Source organism: Microtus pennsylvanicus, chromosome 6 (assembly GCF_037038515.1).
Source record: "Microtus pennsylvanicus isolate mMicPen1 chromosome 6, mMicPen1.hap1, whole genome shotgun sequence".
Classification (NCBI taxonomy): domain Eukaryota; kingdom Metazoa; phylum Chordata; class Mammalia; order Rodentia; family Cricetidae; genus Microtus; species Microtus pennsylvanicus.
This window is the reverse complement of record NC_134584.1, coordinates 10,949,344-10,970,044: the sequence shown is the minus strand read 5'-3', so window position 1 is coordinate 10,970,044 and position 20,701 is coordinate 10,949,344. Positions and strand designations below refer to the sequence as shown.

The following is a 20,701-nucleotide window of genomic DNA, read 5'->3' as shown; positions in this document are numbered from 1 at the left end:
ATAAATACAAAAAATCAGGTACAATGTACAAGGATTCCAGCCAGCATGAAAAACTGTGCTTTAGATTTTTAGTAATCTGCCAATACAGTGCTGTTTATTTAATATAACATTATTAATCAATAGACACAAGTATTGCAACTAAAATTTTAGACACCTGAAAAATAGTTATTGAAGCCTTACAACACATGAGCTTAAAAGTTAGTTTCCCAAGGCTGGGGAAATAGCTTGCAAGCATAAAGACAGCGTTAGGATCTCCAACATCCATAGTATGCATGCTGGGTGGGCACGGAAGCCTTGGCCTGCCTGTATCCAGTGCTCAAAAGGTGAGGACAGGAGATCTAGCTGGCTAGACTTGTTGAGGTGAGGAGTTCAGGACTTAAATGACAATACATAAAATAGAGGTGGAAAAAAAAAATCAAGGACATGACAGCCAGCCATAATGCCACATGCCTTTAATCCTCCGGGAGTTCGAGCCTGGCATGTACTACACAGTGAGTTCAAGGACAGCCGGGGCTGTTCCTGCCTGAAAAGAGGAAACCCCACGCCTATCTCTGGCAACTCAAGTGCAATCATATACACATGCATGCACCCCCACACACACACACATGTGCAATCACATACACATGCATGCACCCCCACACACACACACACGCGCAATCACATACACATGCATGCACCCCCCCACACACACACGCGCAATCACATACACATGCATGCACCCCCACACACACACACACGTGCAATCACATACACATGCATGCACCCCCCCACACACACACACGTGCACCCGCACAGTCAAACACACATACATATATATAAAGAGTTGGTTTCAGAAAGAAAAAACTGCTCTAAGACTCGCTCTTCACCACTGTGTTTATTCTCACAGCTCCAAATCAGAGAGTTCAAGCTGAATGGCACTAGACTCTGATGAACTCAAAGCATCACTGTTTCTGCAGAGATAATAATGCTTCTTAAAAGGAAGAAATGTTGACACATACTGAGATTGTATAGATGAAATTAAAACTCATATGATTTCTTTTAAAAAGGACAGCCTAAAAAAAAATTAAAGACTATAATAAAAAAAGAGAGCACAGATAAAAAGAGATAGGCCATGTGCGTTGAAAAATAAGTACAATTGCCAGGCGGTGGCAGCGCACGCCTTTAACCCCAGCTCTTGGGAGGCAGAGATGGGCGAATGTTCGAGGTGTGTTCGAGGTCAGCCTGGTCTATGGAATGAGTTCCAGGACACACTGCGTAGCTACTAAGAAATCCTATCTTGAAAAAGCAAAAAAAGAAAAAAGAAAGAAAAATAATAGAACTAAGTGATGGGTTTTCACAAGCACTCACAATACCTCTGTGTATGTTTACACTTGTCTGTAACTAAGTAAAAACACAAAGAAAAAAGAAAACAGCATACAAAACAAGCATGAGTATATTAAATTAAAAGATGACTATTTTTAAAATATCCTTCTAAGTGCAACAGTTTTTTTCTATTACTATTAAAGACAATGAAGTTGAAGATTATTGCTTTCAAATTCTTTAAACACCTTTTGTTGCCAGAAATAACAAAAGAAAACTGTGGTGAAAATGTCAAACAAACTTACTTGGTGTGAAAGCAAATCTGTGCTTGCATAATTCACAGTATTCTTTTCGACTGTGTTTCAACCATTGAACTAAGCTGTAATTACAAATACATTCATGAATACAATATTAAAAACAAAAAAACTTTAAGGTTTCATTGAAAACTAGTGCTTTTATTAAAATTTTTGTATCATAGACCTTTTATAGATTTCAATATTTCAAATATGAAATATTTTAACTTTTTATATGTGCTTTCTAAGAGTATAAAACTTAAAAACAGATAATACAAATCAGTATACAATATATTAATAAAAATATTTAATTAACCAAAATTCTAACCTCTTCAGAGCTAAACGGATACCGAATTAACAATTAGTTTAGCATCAGTTTTGATACTGGTCTCACAAGGCTCACAGCTGATAACCAGGTCTGAATTCCCATTCTCCACCTGGCAAGGATATGTGCTTAGGACAAATCACTCAACCTGTCAGTATACCATTTCTTCATCCATATAATAATGTTCCAGAAAAGGAGTTTAAGATATGTAAAGTACAGAAGACAGTTCTTGGCACAGAATAGTGAATAAGCTATAATTATGTCACTCGAAATCAGAAAAGCATAATTCTTTCCACGAACAAAACAAGTTCTCAATGCTAGAAATAAACAATAAACTATCATTAGCATATCCACAATATACCAAAATTGTTTGGTATTAACTATGGGTAATTGCTTAGTCAAACTATAAATTTTGTTATAGATTTATATAGTAAAAGTTTTAAATATAATGAATTACAGGTCAAGTTCACTGAAATTATCACTTTTATTAGAGATGACAAAATTGAATTTAAGAGTTATACAATTTTCCAAATGACTTACCATTCTTGATGAATAAATTTAATACTGCCAGTACATACACAAGGATGATAAAGAGGTTTCTCAGGTGTTCCTTCTGACCGACACACTCGACATATATCTAATAACAGAAGAAAAATGGAATTACCTTTGGTTATGATTTTTCTATAAGACCAACAAAACAAGAATATTTTGTGCTAAAGGTGAAATCTATCACATCAGTCAACAGGATGAAGCCCTAAAAATTGTGATGGAACTTTTATTAAGGACATAACAGATCCTAAGAACATTCCTTCAAAATGCATAAAGAAGAGCTGTACCTTAGAAAGTGCTGTATATAAAGCTGAAAATAACAAAAAACAGTTTCATTTATCTATACTTACATTATCATGTAACAAACACTCAATGAAATAAGAAGAATCAGGTCACCTAGCCACAAATATTAGTGTTCCTACAGTGTACCTTTTTAAAGTCTAAATCTAGTCCTAAGGGTTTAAGCACCACAAAAACATCTGAGAGGGAAGGGGAAAATGAAACCAAAATACACTCATACATGAAAATGCATCAATGAAGCCCGCCGCTTTGTATGCCAACCTCAAAATTATTTTTAAAATAAAATTATTAAATTTCAGCGAGGAGAGATGGCTTGATGGTGAAGGGCACACTGGCTGCTCTCCCAAAGACTTGGGTTTGATTTCTAGCATCCACTTGTAGCTTACAACTGTCTTTAACGCCAGTCTCAGGGGACCTGACACCCTCTTCTTTTCTCGGCCAGCACTAGTGGCATGAGCATAGAACATACAGTCAAAATACCCATACACATTAAAGGAAAAATATTTTTTAAATAATTATATTTTTTTAAAAACTGTATCTTAGGACAGCAACAGCAGAGCACTTTCCTTGTTTCACATACAAGGAATCAAAGTAGAAACAGATAAGCACACACACTTGTGTGCACACACATCACTAGGACCCAAGGAAGGTACCTCAGTACTAGCAGACTCCTACCAGGGAAAGGGGAACCAGGAGCTTCTTTAAGTAGGAGCTATAGGAGCCCAGGACAAGCATTCCACAGAGCTCTAGGCACACACATGTCCTGCCCCCCCATAGCTGTAGCCTGCAAGCCGCATGGAGGAGACCCTTGGGAGATCTTTGTGCTCTCTTGTTCATTTCCTAAAGCTCCTCTGCGTTCCACATACTGAAATTTCACTACTGCTATTACTTAAGTCTTCTCAGCCATCCCTCACTGCCAAGTGCCAATTAATCCCAAGGGCAAGTATCAATGTTCAAAGGGGCAAAGACATGTTTGTTTCTGACTGCCTGTCTTAAGGTGAATTCCTCACTCAAAGGAAAACAGCTACGACTCTGATCCCTGCTTCACTGAGAGAGCCTGTGGTAGCCTTTGGATTAGAAGACACACAAGAAGAGCATTACGGTGCACCAATTCTAGCCACCTGTGAACATTATAGACTTGCTGGCTGTTCATTCTTGAGTGACAAAATGCTGCTTATCCAAGCCAAGAGACACCAAACATTCAGGAAAACCTAATTGGTCGCTACACTACTCTCTCTGGTTACTAAGCAACCAGACAAGTCTCTTCACCAATATGGAAAAGTCACACTTCTTTGCCCACAGAAGAGCTATCTCACAGCTCAGTCTCTGGCAGAGTTCAGTGAGGCTGCACTCACTGCCCTTTCCCGCTTGGAGTTAAGAATATGCATGCCCCTGCCTTCTTGAGAGAGTTAGTTTAGCAAGGGCCCCACTGTGAAAATGAACCAAGATTCCCCATCACCTCCATTCCAGGTTAGTCACTGCCACAGCACAAAGTGCAGCCAACCCACACAAAAAGGTGACAAGGTCATGCATGGGTGTTTACAGCTTAACAAAGTTATCTACAAGTACCAGAGCCACTAGTGTTGTGGACGCAGATTGGCTTTTAAGTTACCAGTTTTCCAGGCAGGAGATGAATGCTGCCCAATGTCCTACACACCACCACCATACTGAATATTGACAGAGGCATTCGTCACTATACATCAACCAAGGGGAAGGGAAGGTGTGAGTTGATACAGGTGGATCAGTACCAGATATGGATCCTGTATCAACAGCCCTCCTTTGAGAATGCTCCATGGGAACAAGATGTAAAGAGCAGTAACAAAGCCAGGCTCATATAAATATAAGTATGTATTGCCACATCACGCACCCTCCAGGGAGAAGCATGGTGACAGGTCAGCTACCAAGTATGGTTTGGGGAAAGCAAGGATGCAACTCACTGTTACACTACGGTTGGCAAGAGACAAGGACTAGCATGAGTGATAAAGCATATGGACATGGCTGATCAGTTCAAGGCAACACAATTCTGTGTGCTGAGAAAGCTGTGCTGGGGACAAGGTGATGGTAAACCCCAGGGGTGCTCCTGTGCAGGAGAAGGACTGAGGTGGGGAGATCTTCTTAGGAGGCCCAATACACACCTGGCGAGGACACTGATTTTTCAGAAGGTCTCCATCCTTCTCAGAGACAGACCAACAAACACGCCATACACAGACAACCAACTCAAACTCAAGCCAGCACTAATGTGTAGCAGAGAAGCTGGATCCTTGGAGTTCTGTAGTCCTTTTCTTATTTAGAGAACAAAAAGTCAGAACTACTTTTTAGAAATCCTGAATATTCTTTTAAGTCACCGGTGAGCCCATTCTTTCTTTTCTCTTTTAAGACAGGATCTTAATCTGTAGCCCAGACTGAGCCTAAACTCAGTGCTCTCCTGCGACAGTCTCCAAATGCTTGGATTATAGACATAAAACACCACATCCAGCTTACAGTGGTGTTTGTAGAGGGCACATGATACAATATATTGGATGCTACCACAGATATTTTTAAATCCAGCTGTTGCTCTATTAACTATTTATTACAATTAAAGACAAATGTAAATATAAACTGGAAATGGTGGTACCCTCCTTTAATTCTAGCACTTAGGAGGCAGAGGCAGGCAGATCTCACTTGAAGACAATCAGGGCAACCTAAAGGGACATCTCAAAAAAAAATTGTAATATAAAGTATACTCACTCTTCTCCTCAATTTGGGGGATTTGGAAGATAGAGTTTTATGAAAAATACTATTGCATTGTCATAATGAATATGGTATTTAAGTAAAATTAAAAATGGTCCCATTTTCTTTTTAAAATATATTTATTATGTATACAATATTCTGTCTGTGTGTATGCCTGAAGGCCAGAAGAGGGCACCAGACCTCTTTACAGATGGTTGTGAGCCACCATGTGGTTGCTGGGAATTGAACTCAGGACCTTTGGAAGAGCAGGCAATGCTCTTAACCCCTGAACCATCTCTCCAGCCCCCACTTTATTTTCTTATGTAACAAAGTTCTTCCAAGGTCTTTAAGAGTATAAACATTGTGTTAAAACCTTGAGAGCCAGACAGGGCCAAGGTGACAGCTCAGCAGGTAACAGCATGACTCACACAAGTCTGACAGCTGATTGTGGCCTCAGGAACTCAGTAAAAGCTGCATGCAGTCACCTGCATCTGCAATCATAGCACCTGTATAGCAAGATAGGCAGTGGAGGCGAGAGAACTGCCTTAAAGCTCACAGACTACCTAGCCCGGAGTACACAGCACAACAGCAGAAATTAGTTTCAATACGGTTGAGTGAAGGAAAAATCAACTCCTGAGCGCTATCCTCTGACCTCAGCACAGACACTGCAGTGCTTGTGTGTGTGAACAACACGCACCTTTGTTTTTAAGAGATGCTGTTCATTAGCAATGGTTCTGATAAGATTTTTTGGCTCTTTGAAGAAGGTGGGAGGGGTCAGATGGTAATGATCCTTTCCAAACAAACACACATAAAATTATTAAGGCCTCCTATAGTTAGACTAATTCTATGAGAGAAATTATTAAGGCCTCCTATAGTTAGACTAATTCTATGAGAGAAAAAGTAAAGCCGGGCGGTGGTGGCACACGCCTTTAATCCCAGCACTCAGGAGGCAGAGGCAGGCGGATCTCTGTGAGTTCGAGGCCAGCCTGGTCTACAGAGCTAGTTCCAGGAAAGGCTCCAAAGCTACAGAGAAACCCTGTCTCGAAAAACAAAACAAAACAAAAAAAAGTAAGGTACTTGTAGACTGCTCATCCATTTTGTTTCAGAATCATGGAAATCACTTTATAATTATCAAACAAAGTTATATCAAAATGGGAAATAAGCAATTCCTAAATAAAAACACAAATTAATAAACTCAAGAATATATCATAACTAATCACAAAAAAATTAAGACACTTCAAGATAGCAATACGGAGCCGGTGAGATGGTTCAGCAAGTTAAAGTACTTGCTATGCAAGCCAGATGTACCCCAGGTAAATGTAAAAAAGAACAGACTCCACAAAGTTGTCCTTTGACCTCCACTGTGAGTCACACCCATGCCCACAGATACACACACAATAATAAACAGATACAGCTCTAAAAAAAATAAATAAATAAGAAAAGAAGGGAGGGAGGGAAATACAGACAGACAGACCAACCAGCAAGGGCTGGAGAGAATGCAGAGGCTAAAAGCATTTGCTACTCTTGTAAAGACAGCTCACAACTCTTAACTCCAGTTCAAGGGCATCTGACACTTCTGTGGGTACTGGCACACACAGGTACACAATTATTCAAGCACATACACCAAAATAAAATGAATAAATCTTAATTAAAAAATTAAAGCCAGCAATATATTCATACATCCCTCATAGACTATACTCTAAGACAGAGGAAATACAAAGAAATCTTACACATAATTATTAACTGTTTATAGAAACAATAAAAAAGCAGACAATAAATAATATTTGTGGTCATAGGACACTGTAAGAAGACTCTAGTATGTGGTTAAACTTAATTCATACAAGAAAATTCATGCTAATAATTTTCTCATTTTCACTGACCCATCTTTTTATCTTTTTAGCATAACAAGCACTGCACTGGATAAATTGTATTTGCAATAGTTCCATCAGGGAAAGAAAGAGAAAACTTAAATAGTATTTGCCTCAACATTCCCAAAAGTCAACAATCTAATTCAACTTCTACCACTGCACCCAAAACAAATGCCACATGACAAAGAATGTGATCCTAGCTCTCCCTCTGCCAATGAAAGCCCACAAAACATCAACCACCTAACAAGTATACAACCCACCAAGATTTAAAAAAAAAAAAAAGAAAAAGACTTCTTGTGACTACAGCTTTCACAAATAAGGAACCACTTTTCTCTACCCTGTGGGTATCGGGAGGGCCTACCAGGGATCCGGATATCCTAAAGAGCAACAACAAAAACAAAGCACCCAAGACTAACATCAAAAGGGATCAAAGGGGGAGGAAGGAACTTTCACTTCCAGCTGGTGGTAATGAGACAGTGCCTCTTCTACCTACACATCACAAAAAAAGACCTGTTTAAAACAAACCCCCAAACATTTTAACAAGAACCCGAGGCTACACCCAACCAAAAATATCTACAATCCAACTCAAAAATCACTCATGCTAGGCATAAGTAAAACCCCAGCCTAAATGAAAAAAACACAACCAATACATGTTAACATCGCAGCCATCATAAAAATGATTCTGGCCGGGTACTTTAATACAAGCACTTGGGAGACTGAGGCAGGCAGATTTCTGTGAGTTTGAAGCCAGCCTAGTCTACAGAGAGAGTGCCAGGACAGGCTCCAAAGTTACACAGAGAAACCCTGTCTCAGAGAAAAGAAAAAAGGAAAAAAAAATGATTCCATCAGCAATAACAAACACATTTGAAAGACATAAAAGATCAAGTTTTCAGAGACATAGAAGATTAAAAAAAAACCCAGTGTAAATTTTTGAATAAAATAAGCAAAAAACAAAAACATTTACTGGAAAAACTAGTAAATTTAAGATTTGACAATAGAAGCTTCTCAATCTCAATAGCGAGAATACTTGAAAGACCTTAGTGACTACCACAAAGTATATAACATTTCTGTCAAGAGAGCATTAGAAGAAAAAGGAGGTGGAGTAAACAAAACTCACAAACAAAACTTTCTCTTTACCCACAGCAAACAAGCACCAAGAACAGTGAGTGCCCCACATATACTAGCCTTTCTTACATGCACAAATCAATGGAAGTGCACTCACACAGAGGAAAGGCTAAGCAACAATAATAAGGGAATAGGCAAGCATCCACAAGCATCAATAATGATTAAGTAAAGTGAGAGATCTTTGCACATGTGATAGCATCACAGCTGATGTGATAACTTGGGTAATAATGAGGACTGGGTGGGCAGCATAAACAGTGCAGAAGCACTAGATGGAGGGTGACTCCTCAGCCTAGACACAAGTTCATTAACCTGACACTGACACACACCAGAACTGGATCTACCCATTTGTTTCCTTAAGTCACTCTTATTGTATAAAAACAAGGACAGGCAAGGTCTCAAGTAGGAAAAACACTAAAGGGATTCTAAAGTTTCAGTTTCCCACCAGCAATTAAGAATTCTTTACCAGTTAATGAAGTATAAACCTTCTATGCAAGAGTTGACGATCGCTCTTTATTGCTAAAAATATAAAATTTTAGCCAAGTGTCTTTTCCACTAGCTCCATTTATCCTCAAAGTTACATATCAAGTACTTTACCTACTGAGTGTGCCATTTCTCCAGTCCTGTTTTTTCTTTAAAATTATTTTATGTAAGATGATCTGAAGAGCTCTCAGTTCTTCTGTTAATGATAAATGTGATGATTTCAGAATTTACTATTATTACTAATAGACTATTTTAAGAACAGTCAGACTTACAAAAATTATGAGACTGTAGAAAATTCAGCATGTAGTATCTATTATTAATTTCTTATTAGGATTTGTTACACCTTCTTTAATTTAATAACCCAATACTGACACATTATCATTGAAGTCCATCGTTGATTCAGAATCCTTTAGTCTTTACCTGATGCTCTTTTCCTGTACACTCACTCCATACACATTCCATATATACTTAGTAGTCATGTCTCCTAGGGTTTCCTCAGATCTGGGAGTTTCTCACTTTTCCTGATTTTGATGACCATGACTTGAAAAGCTACTGTTCACGTCCTACACTGGAAACAGTCTCATTCCTCGCTGCTTTGGAGCAGGGGATGAAGGCATACATACACACTGTCACTCTCACATGCTACCCTGAGCAGGCAGCAGCAACATGAGCCACACAGTTTTATCTGGAGGAGATACATTGTTCTTATCTGTCAGGAAAATGTTCACAATTTGTAGCTTCAACATAATATGACTGAAAACATTATGCTGGATATTTGTAGTTAGTCTATACACAGCTATATAAATTGTATACTTTTACTATATGAAATACAGTTCATTTAAAACTATATGTGCACACAGAAAAATGTAGATTAACTAAACAAAGCAGAAATAAAAACTTTAGGTCACAGCCTAAAAAATAAAATGTAAAAATTGGTGCCATTATAATTGGTTAGAAGATAATTTGCTAAGATCCAGAGGGGATGGAGGACACCAAGGAAACAAGGCCTTCTACACACAGCATAACAGATATACACATGAACTCACCAAGATTGGGGCAGCATGCACATGGCCTGCAGGGTCTGAACCAGAAGGGGTCCTAGAGCTGAGAGAAGAAGAACAGACACGCCATCCCTAACCTACAACTGATAACCACTTGCAAATAAAAAATTAAGTTTTCCCCAAGGGGGTCTCCCTGGGGAAACAAATCACCCTTCAGGGTAGGTAGGCCCATGGCACCAGTGCCAACACAAAATGAACTCGACAACTTTGGAGGGCCATTGTCTCATAATGCTGTGTTGGGTCTTTTTCTTTTTTCTTTTCTTTTTTTTTCACCTTACAAGTCCTTTGCTTGTTTTCATGGGATACCTGTGTGTGCAAACAAGTGTGTCTCTGCATCTATACGTGTTTCCATCCTTTTTCTTTGGCTATTTTTCTACCGTTGGTTTGTTTGTGTTTTATCTCATTATTATCCCTTAGATACCCACTTGTTTTCCTAAGTAGAGACAGAAAGGGTATGGATCTGGATGGGAAGAGAGATGGAGAGGAATGGGAAGGATCTGGGGGAAGGGGAAACTGTAATCAGAATATATTATATTTTTAAAAATCTATTTTCAATAAAAAAGAGAAACAAAAGTTTCTCAAAGTAGTGTTTTGGCTGCTACTTTACAATTATAACAGATAAAATACTTTAGCCGCTCAAATTCTATTTTGTTTTTTTTTTTTTTTTTTGCTTTTTCGAGACAGGGTTTCTCTGTGGTTTTGGAGCCTGTCCTGGAACTAGCTCTTGTAGACCAGGCTGGTCTTGAACTCACAGAGATCCGCCTGCCTCTGCCTCCCAAGTGCTGGGATTAAAGGCGTGCGCCACCATCGCCCGGCTCAAATTCTATTTTTAAAAATTTACTTTTGCTAATATGATAGCACAAAAATTCTAGCGCTTGAGAAGTGGAGGCAACAGACATGAGCCCACATAGAAACTTTAAGGACAACCTACCTAAGCTATGATACCCTGTCTCAACCTTGGCTATGATCCTCAAATTCTTTGCCTATGAAAATGTTATTTATTACTTAAATTGGGAAGCAGGCTTACAAGCAGCTCAGCTGGTAATAGCATTTGCATTTGAAGCATAAGCCTGGCCAACCCCCAAAGCCACATAAAATTGGAGGACAAGAAATGACTCTACAAACCTGTCCTCTGATTCCACATTCCCATGCATTTAGCTCACATACAGTAATAAACATTAAAATTCTGATTCCTTGTGTATGTATTACCTTTCCAGATTACTGTCATTAGAAACCAACACATACATTCACCTCACTTAAAATAATAAACATTAAGATTCTGATTCCCTATGTATTACCTTTTCAGATTACTATCATTACAAAACAATAACCTTTACTGTTATTCTTGGAAGTCTGGAAAGTACACTTTCTGGCCTCCTTAAAGACTAAAACTGTGTTAAAGTTCTGCCTATAAGAAGCACTTCAGAAAGCAGGATGAAGGAAAGAAACTGTACAAGTCCAGTCTGAACAACTGGCAGAGACAGCTAATTTACAGGTACAGGGCTCCAACCTGTTAAAGAGGTTAGGCGGGGATTCTGCCAGTAGCTTGAGGGGAAAGAGTCAGCAGCAGAAGCAATAGCTACTCTCAGCCTAAGTTACCTGAACAACACTGAAGCTCCTTCAGCACCCCTTTCTTTTTCAGTCCAGTTCTGTCGGTAAGGGGTGCTGGTGGGCATTTAAGAGGAAGGGGGTGCTTTCTGTCTCCTGCTACACTGCGAGTGGTTTACTGATCACTTTCCCACAGTCCCACTTCGGACCTTACACAGGAACAAAGGGGAACACTTGTTTGGTCATGTTATCACATCACTTTAGAATGTCAGAAATACAATTTAGCTTTTTAAAGTATAATATACTTTATATACCATGAAGTTAAATGTAACAGTGTGCAAGACAACAATCAAGTTCTTAATAGTTGTACACCATGACCACCTTTACAGAACACACCATGTGGCAGAAGTAAAGGAAGGTCAGAAAAATAAGAAAGGCTGCAATACTGGGGTTAAGCAATAATAAATAAAAGTAGAGGAAATGTGACCAGATTGTGGTGGTGCACACCTTTAATCCCAGCACTGGAAGGAAGATGCAGATGGATCTTTGTGAGTTTGAGGCCAGCCTGGTCTACAGAGTTCCAGAACAGCAGGGCCTACACAGAGAAACCCTGGGGGGGGGGGGGGGATGTAAAATGACAACAAAAAACAAGCAAACAAACAAAAAGATAGAGAAAATGCTTCACTGATGTCTGAGCCTTCAAGAACTGAGTATGCTTGCTCTATCCCTCCCACCAGAAACCTCTCAGATATGACTAGATTTGAAGAGGTGGTTATGTCACAGTGTAGTTGTTAGTGTGGGATGGAGACCACATTAACACACATAGGAGAGGACACCACCTGTCAACACCTCCATGCAAAGCTTCTGAACGGCAGGATGGTGCTCAGTTAGCACACAGCCTATGGCACTGTCACGGTAGTTGACAAGTTGAAAACTAAAGCCATTATCAACTACGGAGTTAAGGGTTACACTGACCTGCTTTAGTACATTCCATTCCCACTATCTGAATCCAATCTTCCCTGGTCCACTAAAATACAACAGACATTTACAAGAAGCTTCCCTGGTGAATGACTTCTTATTCCCCTCTAAGACCTCATTCTCCATCACACTATGAGTGCTCTTCACGTCCTTATGGAAGAATGGGATAAAGGAAACTGAGAAATAGCCTCTGGGTAGCACAGCATTCACGGCAGCATTCCAATCAGCTCAGCCATGCAGCAGGCATCCTTTGGAAAGCCTGGTCAGCTGAAGACAATGCAATCGGTTTTGCTTTTTTTTTTTATTACCTTTCCCACCAACACCCTGCTTCTTGGATCAAAATGAGTTAGTCATATTCTAGCTCCCAGAAATTCGGGGTGCGCTCCTAGGACCAAACAAGTCTACACAGGGAAAGTAACCAGTGACAAAGTGCCAAGAAAGTTTGTATGTCACCTCCGCTCTAGCTAAAGGGAACTTTTCTAGAGGCCCTATCTCCTATTAGGGCTACAGACAGTCCCCCACTGGTGCCCCCCTCTGAACTTCCCCTAGACAACCACCCCAAATGTCTTCATGATGTACCTGTTCTCCCGAAGCTCATTCACACCCCCCCCCCCAAAGACATGCCTTCCTAGTGGTTTCCTGACATTCTGAGCATGCTTGTACCTTAGAGGCTATTCCTGCTCTACCCACAATTCCTCCTATGCCCTATCTATTATGTCTTCTGCTGTCAAAATTGTAGGCTCTGCCCTCATGCTTGCTATTCTAAACAACACATGGCACCTTCTATTTATACATGCCACATAGTTTATTTGATACTTGTTTTCCCTTCCTCACCTACCAAATAAATTAGATTTAAGCTCTATGAAAAAAGAACTTTCTCCATTTGTTTCCTTCTTAATTCAAGTACACCAACTGTCTGGACTCAAAGACATGCCAGACGAATGTACGCATGCTTGGTTCACAGGTCTGTAGACAGGATGAAGCAGGCATGTCTGGAAACAGGTGAAACATTCTAAAAAAGGAAGTTATCTATCTGTCTGACTCTGACATCAGTCCATCTTTTTTAATGCTTTTCTCCTAAACTTAAACCACTCCAAGTTTTTGCCATAATGTTAAACAGTGTGATCAGTCACAATACAGTTCATCTTCATACTTTCAAAAATGAGGATTTTCCAGGGCCAGACATGCTGGTGAACGCCACTGATCTCAGCCAGCACTTGGGACTCTTAGTCAGCCTTGTAGTGATATTTCATTTGCATTTTAATAAACAAAGCTTGCCTGAAGATCAGAGAATAAAACAGCTCCACTAGTCAGCCTTACAGACCAGGCAGTGGTGACACACACTTTTAATCCCAGTAGCCATACTAGTTTGCCATAGAAACCAGGCGGTAGTGGTGCTTGCTTTTAACCCCAGCCCTAGAGAGGAATATATGAGGGGAGAAGACAATCTCATTTTGAGGATTCTTGGAGGGAGATTCACCATTTCAGACTGAGGTAGAGGTAAGAGTCAGTGGCTGGCTGTTTTGTTTTTCTGACCTTCAGATGAAACCCCAATATCTGTCTCTGGGTTTGTATTAATCATGTTACACAGCCTGGTCTACGTAGTGAGTTCTAGGGCAGCTAGGGCTACAGAGATCCAAATAAATACACACATAGAAAAACAAATATTTTTTCATCATAAAGCACAAAACAAAACTTTTAGTTTCCCACAAAAAGATAAATAAATGTGTGTTATGTCCACTAGTAGCTATTTAGCAAAATGGAAAACAAAATTCATCATCGGGCTGAAATAAGAGCATTCGTCTGTAGCAAAATACTTAATATTTTTATGAGAGCTTCAGACATGAGTTCTTAATTGCAACATCTATTCCAACACTGTAGCACTTTTCCTTTAAGGAAAAAAATTTATCTTTGAGCACAGTATAGAAACGGTTTTCTGAAATTTAAAAATCTCAGTGCATTGCAGGATTACTCCTGACCCATAAAAGGAAGAGGACAGATGGCTAAATTCTCCTCTAGCTCTGAAGTTTAAAGAAGTGATGCCAGTAGTTTATGTAACACACCTGTACTCCTGCAAACTATATACAGATAATGAGTCACCTGCCAAATACGTGAATGAACTGAAAACTTGCTGATTTGACAAAAATATAATTCAATATACTTAATCCTTTAGCAATCTTTAAAATCTGGTAATTATGCCGGGCGGTTGTGGCATGCACCTTTAATCTGAGCACTTGGAAGGCAGAGGCAGGCAGAACTCTGTGAGTTCGAGACCAGCCTGATCAACACAACTAGTCAGGACAGCCAGGTTACACAGAGAAATCCTGTCTTAAAAAAAACAAAAAACAAAAAAAGGGAATCATTTACTATGAACAGGAAGAAATTATAAAATAAACAATTTACTGCAAATACAAATATTCTGGGCATTATAGCATTGTAGATGGTCTATCAGAAGAACACGACATGCTATTGTTAAGAGTAACATCCAGTTTCTGTGGTGGATCATTTACCCACCACAATCATTTTTCATAGAATGGTTTTTTAAAAATTAGCTTTTCCTTAAACAGGAGATAGTATTAACAGATTTTTTTTTTTTTTTTATTTTTCGAGACAGGGTTTCTCTGTAGCTTTTGGTTCCTGTCCTGGAACTAGCTCTTGTAGACCAGGCTGGTCTCGAACTCACAGAGATCAACCTGCCTCTGCCTCCCGAGTGCTGGGATTAAAGGCGTGCGCCACCACCGCCCGGCTTAACAGATTTTTAAAAAAGAGTTATTCTTTTCTTCATGTGTATGTGTATCTGTTATGTATGTTGGTATACAAGGGGCAGGGGGGTTGGGAGGTTTGCCCTTGGAGGCCAGGAGAGTATGTTGGCTCCCTTGAATCTGGCATTAGAGGCACTTGTGAGACACCTGACAAGGGGGCTGGGAAGTAAACTAGGGTCCTCTAGAAGAATATGAAAGAATAAAAATGAACAAACTTTAAATTTTTTTTCTTAATTTGTATAGATATTTTGCCTGTTCACCAAATGCATACCTGGTGCCCTTGGAGGTCAGAAAAAGAGCAATGAATTCTCTGGAACTGAAGTTACAAACAGTTGTGAGCTGATGTGGGTGCTGGGACTAGATCTCAAGTCCTCAGGAAGAGCAGCTAGTGACCTTAACTATTAAGCCATCTCTCCAGCCCTGTATGCACTCTTCATGACTTAGCCCTCTCTCCATCCATATAGTATGCACTCTTACTAACAGATATTTAAATAATCAATTTGTGCCAGGCGGTGGTAGTGCACACATTTAATTCCAGTACTCAGGAGGTGGAGGCAGGTGGATATCTTTTGAGTTCGAAGCCAGCCTGGTCTACAAGTACTAGTTCCAGGAAAGGCCCCAAAGTTACAGATAAACCCTACCTTGAAAATAAATAAATAAATAATAAACCATCAATTTGTGAAGTCATGGAGCTGGCTCACCAGGTAAAGGTGCCTGTTACTAAAGCTAACAACCTGAGTTTGGTACACAGGACACACATGGTTGAAGGAGAGACTGAAAGAAGAGAACTCCCACAAACTGTCCTCTAAACACCATTAATTGCACCATGAAATGGAAACACATACACAGGCGCACGCGCGTGCTCTAAATAAGTAAATGAATAAATAAAAGTAGTAAAAAAAATTTAATTTGCTCTCTGTTAAGTCATACTTTCCAAACACAAAAAAAAAAAAAACAATAAACTGCCTCTTCTGGCAGAGGACCTGGGTTCAGTTCTCAGTACCCACAGGGAAGCTTACAGATATTCAAAACTCCAGTTCCAGGGGATCCAATGCCCTCTGGCCTCTATGGCACAGCATACATGTGGTATACACACATATACATGCATGCAGTCAAAACACCCATAATAATAAATAATAAATCTTTAACCAAAAATAAATCCTTTTAAAATAAATCCCCTGCAGTAACTAAGCAGGTAAACCGCTGTCCACAAGCTTCTGCCACCTTCACTTTGTCATAAACTACCCGCCAGCTATTTCAAGTCAAATTTAAATTGTCAACATTTCAAAAAGACTTCCAACTTGAAACTTTACAAAAGTGGACATGAGAACTACTAATTTCACTTTCATGTGCTCATCAGCTGAAGTGACCTGATGTTCAACTCCTGGAACCCACTTGGTGGAAGGAGAAAATTGACTCCCATTGGTTGTCCTCTGACCGCCACATACATACAAATAAATAAATAAAATATCAAAATTAACTTTCACGAATAGTAGTTACACAGAACAGCTGAAAAGTAAGGTCTTGCTAACTTCTACTGATTCATCCTATATAAACGAAATCTCACTGCAGAACAGGTGATAAATGTCTAAGTATGCCATCTCACGTGAGTGAGAATCTTTCTCTTGCTGTTTTCTACCTGAGTGAACCTGGCAAAGTTAGTTCCTTCTTCATCAGAACAATGGCAGTTTCTGTATTCCTGAACATGTAGACAGAATTGAGAGACAAGATACAGTGTTTACTAAGGGGAAGTACACAGTGACTCCTCGGTATTAGTTACTTTGAGTACAATATCAAAAATCAATTTTAAAAATCACTTCTATTTTATCCCGATATTTAAAAAGGTATCCTTAAGCACCACATGACACCAGAGACATTCAGTTTCTCAATCTCTGAGTACTAATAACTATGGTCATACCGTAAGTCTATGCAAGTACTAAGTTTCCAGGTGAGAAGAATCAGGATTTCGTATAACATGCTGGTACAAAGCAAGTAATATACTCAAGGCTTACTAGAGTAATTAAAACTTAAGGAGCAAGAGAGGTGGAGCAGCAGTTAAGAGCACTTGCTCTCACAGGGCGGGGGTCTAGCCCCGGCACCCACACGGCAGCTTATGGCCGTCCATACACATGAATAAACAACTCGTGTAGGTAAACGGACGAATAGGAAGACAAACACCGAATATTCACTATAAGGATGTGAAATCTACGGAGATGTACGCTTACAAGATGAACCTGGATGACTGTCAATCTTCAGGAGTTTCATTTATAGTCTTTCCAAAAGTGGTCTCCAATGGCAACCAGCTTCACTCACTGCACGTAAGAGCCACACTGTAGCCTAACGAACTGACAGCGACAAGCAATGACAACAGGGGCAACTGTCCCCTACTACCTGGTGAACCTTAAACAAGCTATTAAAATAAGCCGAAATTCCCACAGGTATGAAAGGTTAACACACTCATTCTCTCCCGGGCCGTCGGAACTTCAAAGTGAAGGCTCCTGAGCAGGTTTTGTAAACTAGACAATTTTATTAAGGAAAGACTATTTTGAAAAAAATCAAGTTTTACCAACTCATCACATTAACATGAAACTTTTTGTTACTCTAATGTCTTCAATACAGTGCTCGATTCAACCGCATTGAAAGTTGCCCAAATAAACCATTAGGCAGGAAAAAGACACTCGTTCTAACAAAAACATACCCGAAGTATAAGTATCCGCACTGGTAAGTAAGTACACGATCAATAATTTCCTCTACAGACCCGCTGATCAATCAGCGACTCTACAAACGTGAAAGCGCTTTGAAAACACCCCGCCACCGTCAGGGCGGCATCTACTTTCTACACTCATGTCCCTCTCGTGTTCTGCGCTCATTCCCAGCAACCACATCCACGACACACGCTCACAAACCAACCGACCCTGGCTCGCTGGTGTCAAGCGGTAAAAGAGAAACGTAAACATTAGCCGCCGTCCCTCCAATGGTCTCTCGGGGCCCTCGCCTCTCCCAGGTCAGGGCGATGCACTTTGGGGTGAGGTGAGCCGAGGGCAAGGTGTTACAACAGGGGGGTCAGGCCAGTTCAGTCCCCTCGGCCGTCATCACCTGACCGTGTATTTTCCGCGAACTTTCAAAGTCAACAAAGAAGTTCTGTGGCACAGAGGTAAGGCCTCCAGGACAACCGGCAAACACCAGAACACAGAAGAAGAAGAAGGAAAAAAAAAACAGTGGGGGAGGGGAGGGGAAAACGCCCCCGGCCTCCGCACCGCCGCCCCCTCCTCTGCGGACGGCGGGGTTGGCAGAGACTGAGGCCCCGGTGCCCGGCACCATCATATCCCGGCACCCCAACGTCTCGGGCACCCCACTTCCCGGCACCTCCGTGTCTCAGGCACCCCACGTCCCGGACACCCCCGCGTCTCGGACACCCAAGTCCAGGCACTCCCGGGTAGTCTGCCGAGAGAACCGGCGGGGGGCGCGCAGAGGGTCACCTTCCGACCCGAGCCCGCAGGACGACCGGCTCGAGCCGCGCGCCCGCCGAACAAACCGCCCCCCGGGGCACGCCGGCCGCCGCGAGCGCCCCGGCCCCGACTGGAGCGCGGGCGCCGCTGCAAGGGCGCGGGCGCCGCCGCCTCACCTTCCTCGGCGGTGTCCATCTTGTCTGGGGGGCGGCGGTGACGCAGCCGCGGAGGCGCCCGCGACCCGGCAGAGCCTTCGGGCCCGAGGAGGGGAAGGCGGGAGGGGGGCGGACAGGGGAGGAGGAAGAGGACGCGGGCCGGGCAAGTGCGTGCGCTCAGGTGCGAGACGAAGCCGGACGGCGGGCGACGGGGAAGAGGGACAGCGACTGACAGAGAGCGAGCGCCGCGGAGGGGGGGGGGGGGGCCGCGGCCGAGAGACGGGCCTGGGCGGGGCGCGCGGCGGAAAAGGCGGGGCACCGGGGCTCCAGGCGTCACTTCCGGCGCGCGCACTCGGCCCGCTCGTGACGGGCGGCGGCGGTGGCGGCGGCAGAGGAGAAAGTGAGCGGTCCTATTGGCGAGAGCTGCGCGGCACTGGGGCGTGGAAGCCGAGGCAGCATCCCGTGGACGTGCGGCGTGTGTCCCGGGACAAAGGAGCGCGGAAGCCCCGGGGGCGAGCACTGTAACCGGGCTGCGGGACAAAGGCCCCTGGCGTGGGGTACTCGACCGTGACTCCCAGGACGGGCTGCTTGGGCCCTGGAACAAGCATTTTGGTTCCTCAGCAGCGTGGCTCCGGCGCTCCGTTTAAAAGGCGTACGAAAGCATCCCTGAAAACGATGAGCACCCAGATTATTAAGATCTCTCCTGGGGAGGCTTATGCAACTGATGGGAAAGGACGCTTCACAGCCGAATGCCGAAACGGAATTGGCCGCGAAGGGAATTGGTCTAGGTGGCGATCCTATTAGGAACGCTTACTTGGCCAGAGCTAGTTTGCTAATGAAAGGATGATGGAAAACTGGGCTCTGCTCGCATCAGTTGGCCAGCGTTCCTCACGTTATCCTTAGCGTTTTCTCTAAGTAAATAAGCTAGTACAGACCAGAAGCAAAGAAGGCTCTCCAACCTCAACGCTTAAATAGTCAGACGACAGAACCTAAATATTCAAGACACAGACCTTTTCTGTGTGAGAGGAATTGGGAAAACCCTTCTTTCGATCCTCACCTGACTAAGGCTTAAAATAATGAAAATGCGCCCTTCAAAAAGGCAGCAACGCTCGAATGAAGTCATTGATTTGTCTTCTGTGTTACTGTATTGTGGCAAACTTACTGCCACAATAATGGAGATATACTGTTTGCAGAGGCTGACCTTGAGAACTGAGGTGACATTGACTAAAAACTCAAAAAAAAAAAAAGGCAAAATTATATTCGAAGGCAGCTCTTTCCCAACCGTACCCTTCCCACACATTCAGTTCGTGTAAGGCCTATGGCAGCATACTTTGAGCCCACTGAGACCAGGGACACAAAACCGGCTCAAGCCTGTCAACATGGGAAGAAGGATTCTGGAGAGAAAGTTTTACTGAAGGAAGCACTATTAATAGTATTCAGGGCAGATGTGTAAACCTCTTGACCATGGATGGTGTTAGGTCTTAGAGTGGAGGGCTTTCTTTCGATTTCCTGTTTTCTCTTGGGAACTCAAGGGAAAGAACTTTTCACCAGGTTTTTCTTCCACATAGAAGTCCAATGCACAGTTAAGTACCTTTTTCTGTGGATAAAATAGAAGTAGTTAGGACTGGAGAGATGGCTCAGCTTCCAAAGGTCCTGAGTTCAGTTCCTAGCAACCATATGGTGTCTCACAACCGTCCGTAATGAGATCTGGTGCCCTCTACTGGCTTGCAGGTGTACACGCAGGCAGAACACTATACATAATAAATTTTTTTTAAAAAGAAATAATTAGACAGTACTTGT

The 20,701-nt window shown here is 41.9% G+C and overlaps 1 protein-coding gene across 2 annotated transcripts in view; it reads right to left on the bottom strand.

The window, feature by feature from the left end:
• The window catches only part of Marchf6 (membrane associated ring-CH-type finger 6), a 63,375-nt gene extending 44,182 nt beyond the window's left edge, over positions 1 to 19,193 (bottom strand). The window contains exons 1-3 of one of the 2 annotated variants that reach the window (XM_075975790.1): positions 18,923 to 19,193; positions 2,458 to 2,554; positions 1,605 to 1,678 (exon numbers count right to left, since the gene is read on the bottom strand). In XM_075975790.1, the coding sequence (XP_075831905.1) occupies positions 1,605 to 1,678; positions 2,458 to 2,554; positions 18,923 to 18,941 (190 nt within the window). In that variant the 5' untranslated portion in view covers positions 18,942 to 19,193. The remainder of the gene's footprint in view (positions 1 to 1,604; positions 1,679 to 2,457; positions 2,555 to 18,922) is intronic. The other variant, XM_075975791.1, reaches the window with a different exon arrangement.
• Positions 19,194 to 20,701: the final 1,508 nt, after the last annotated feature.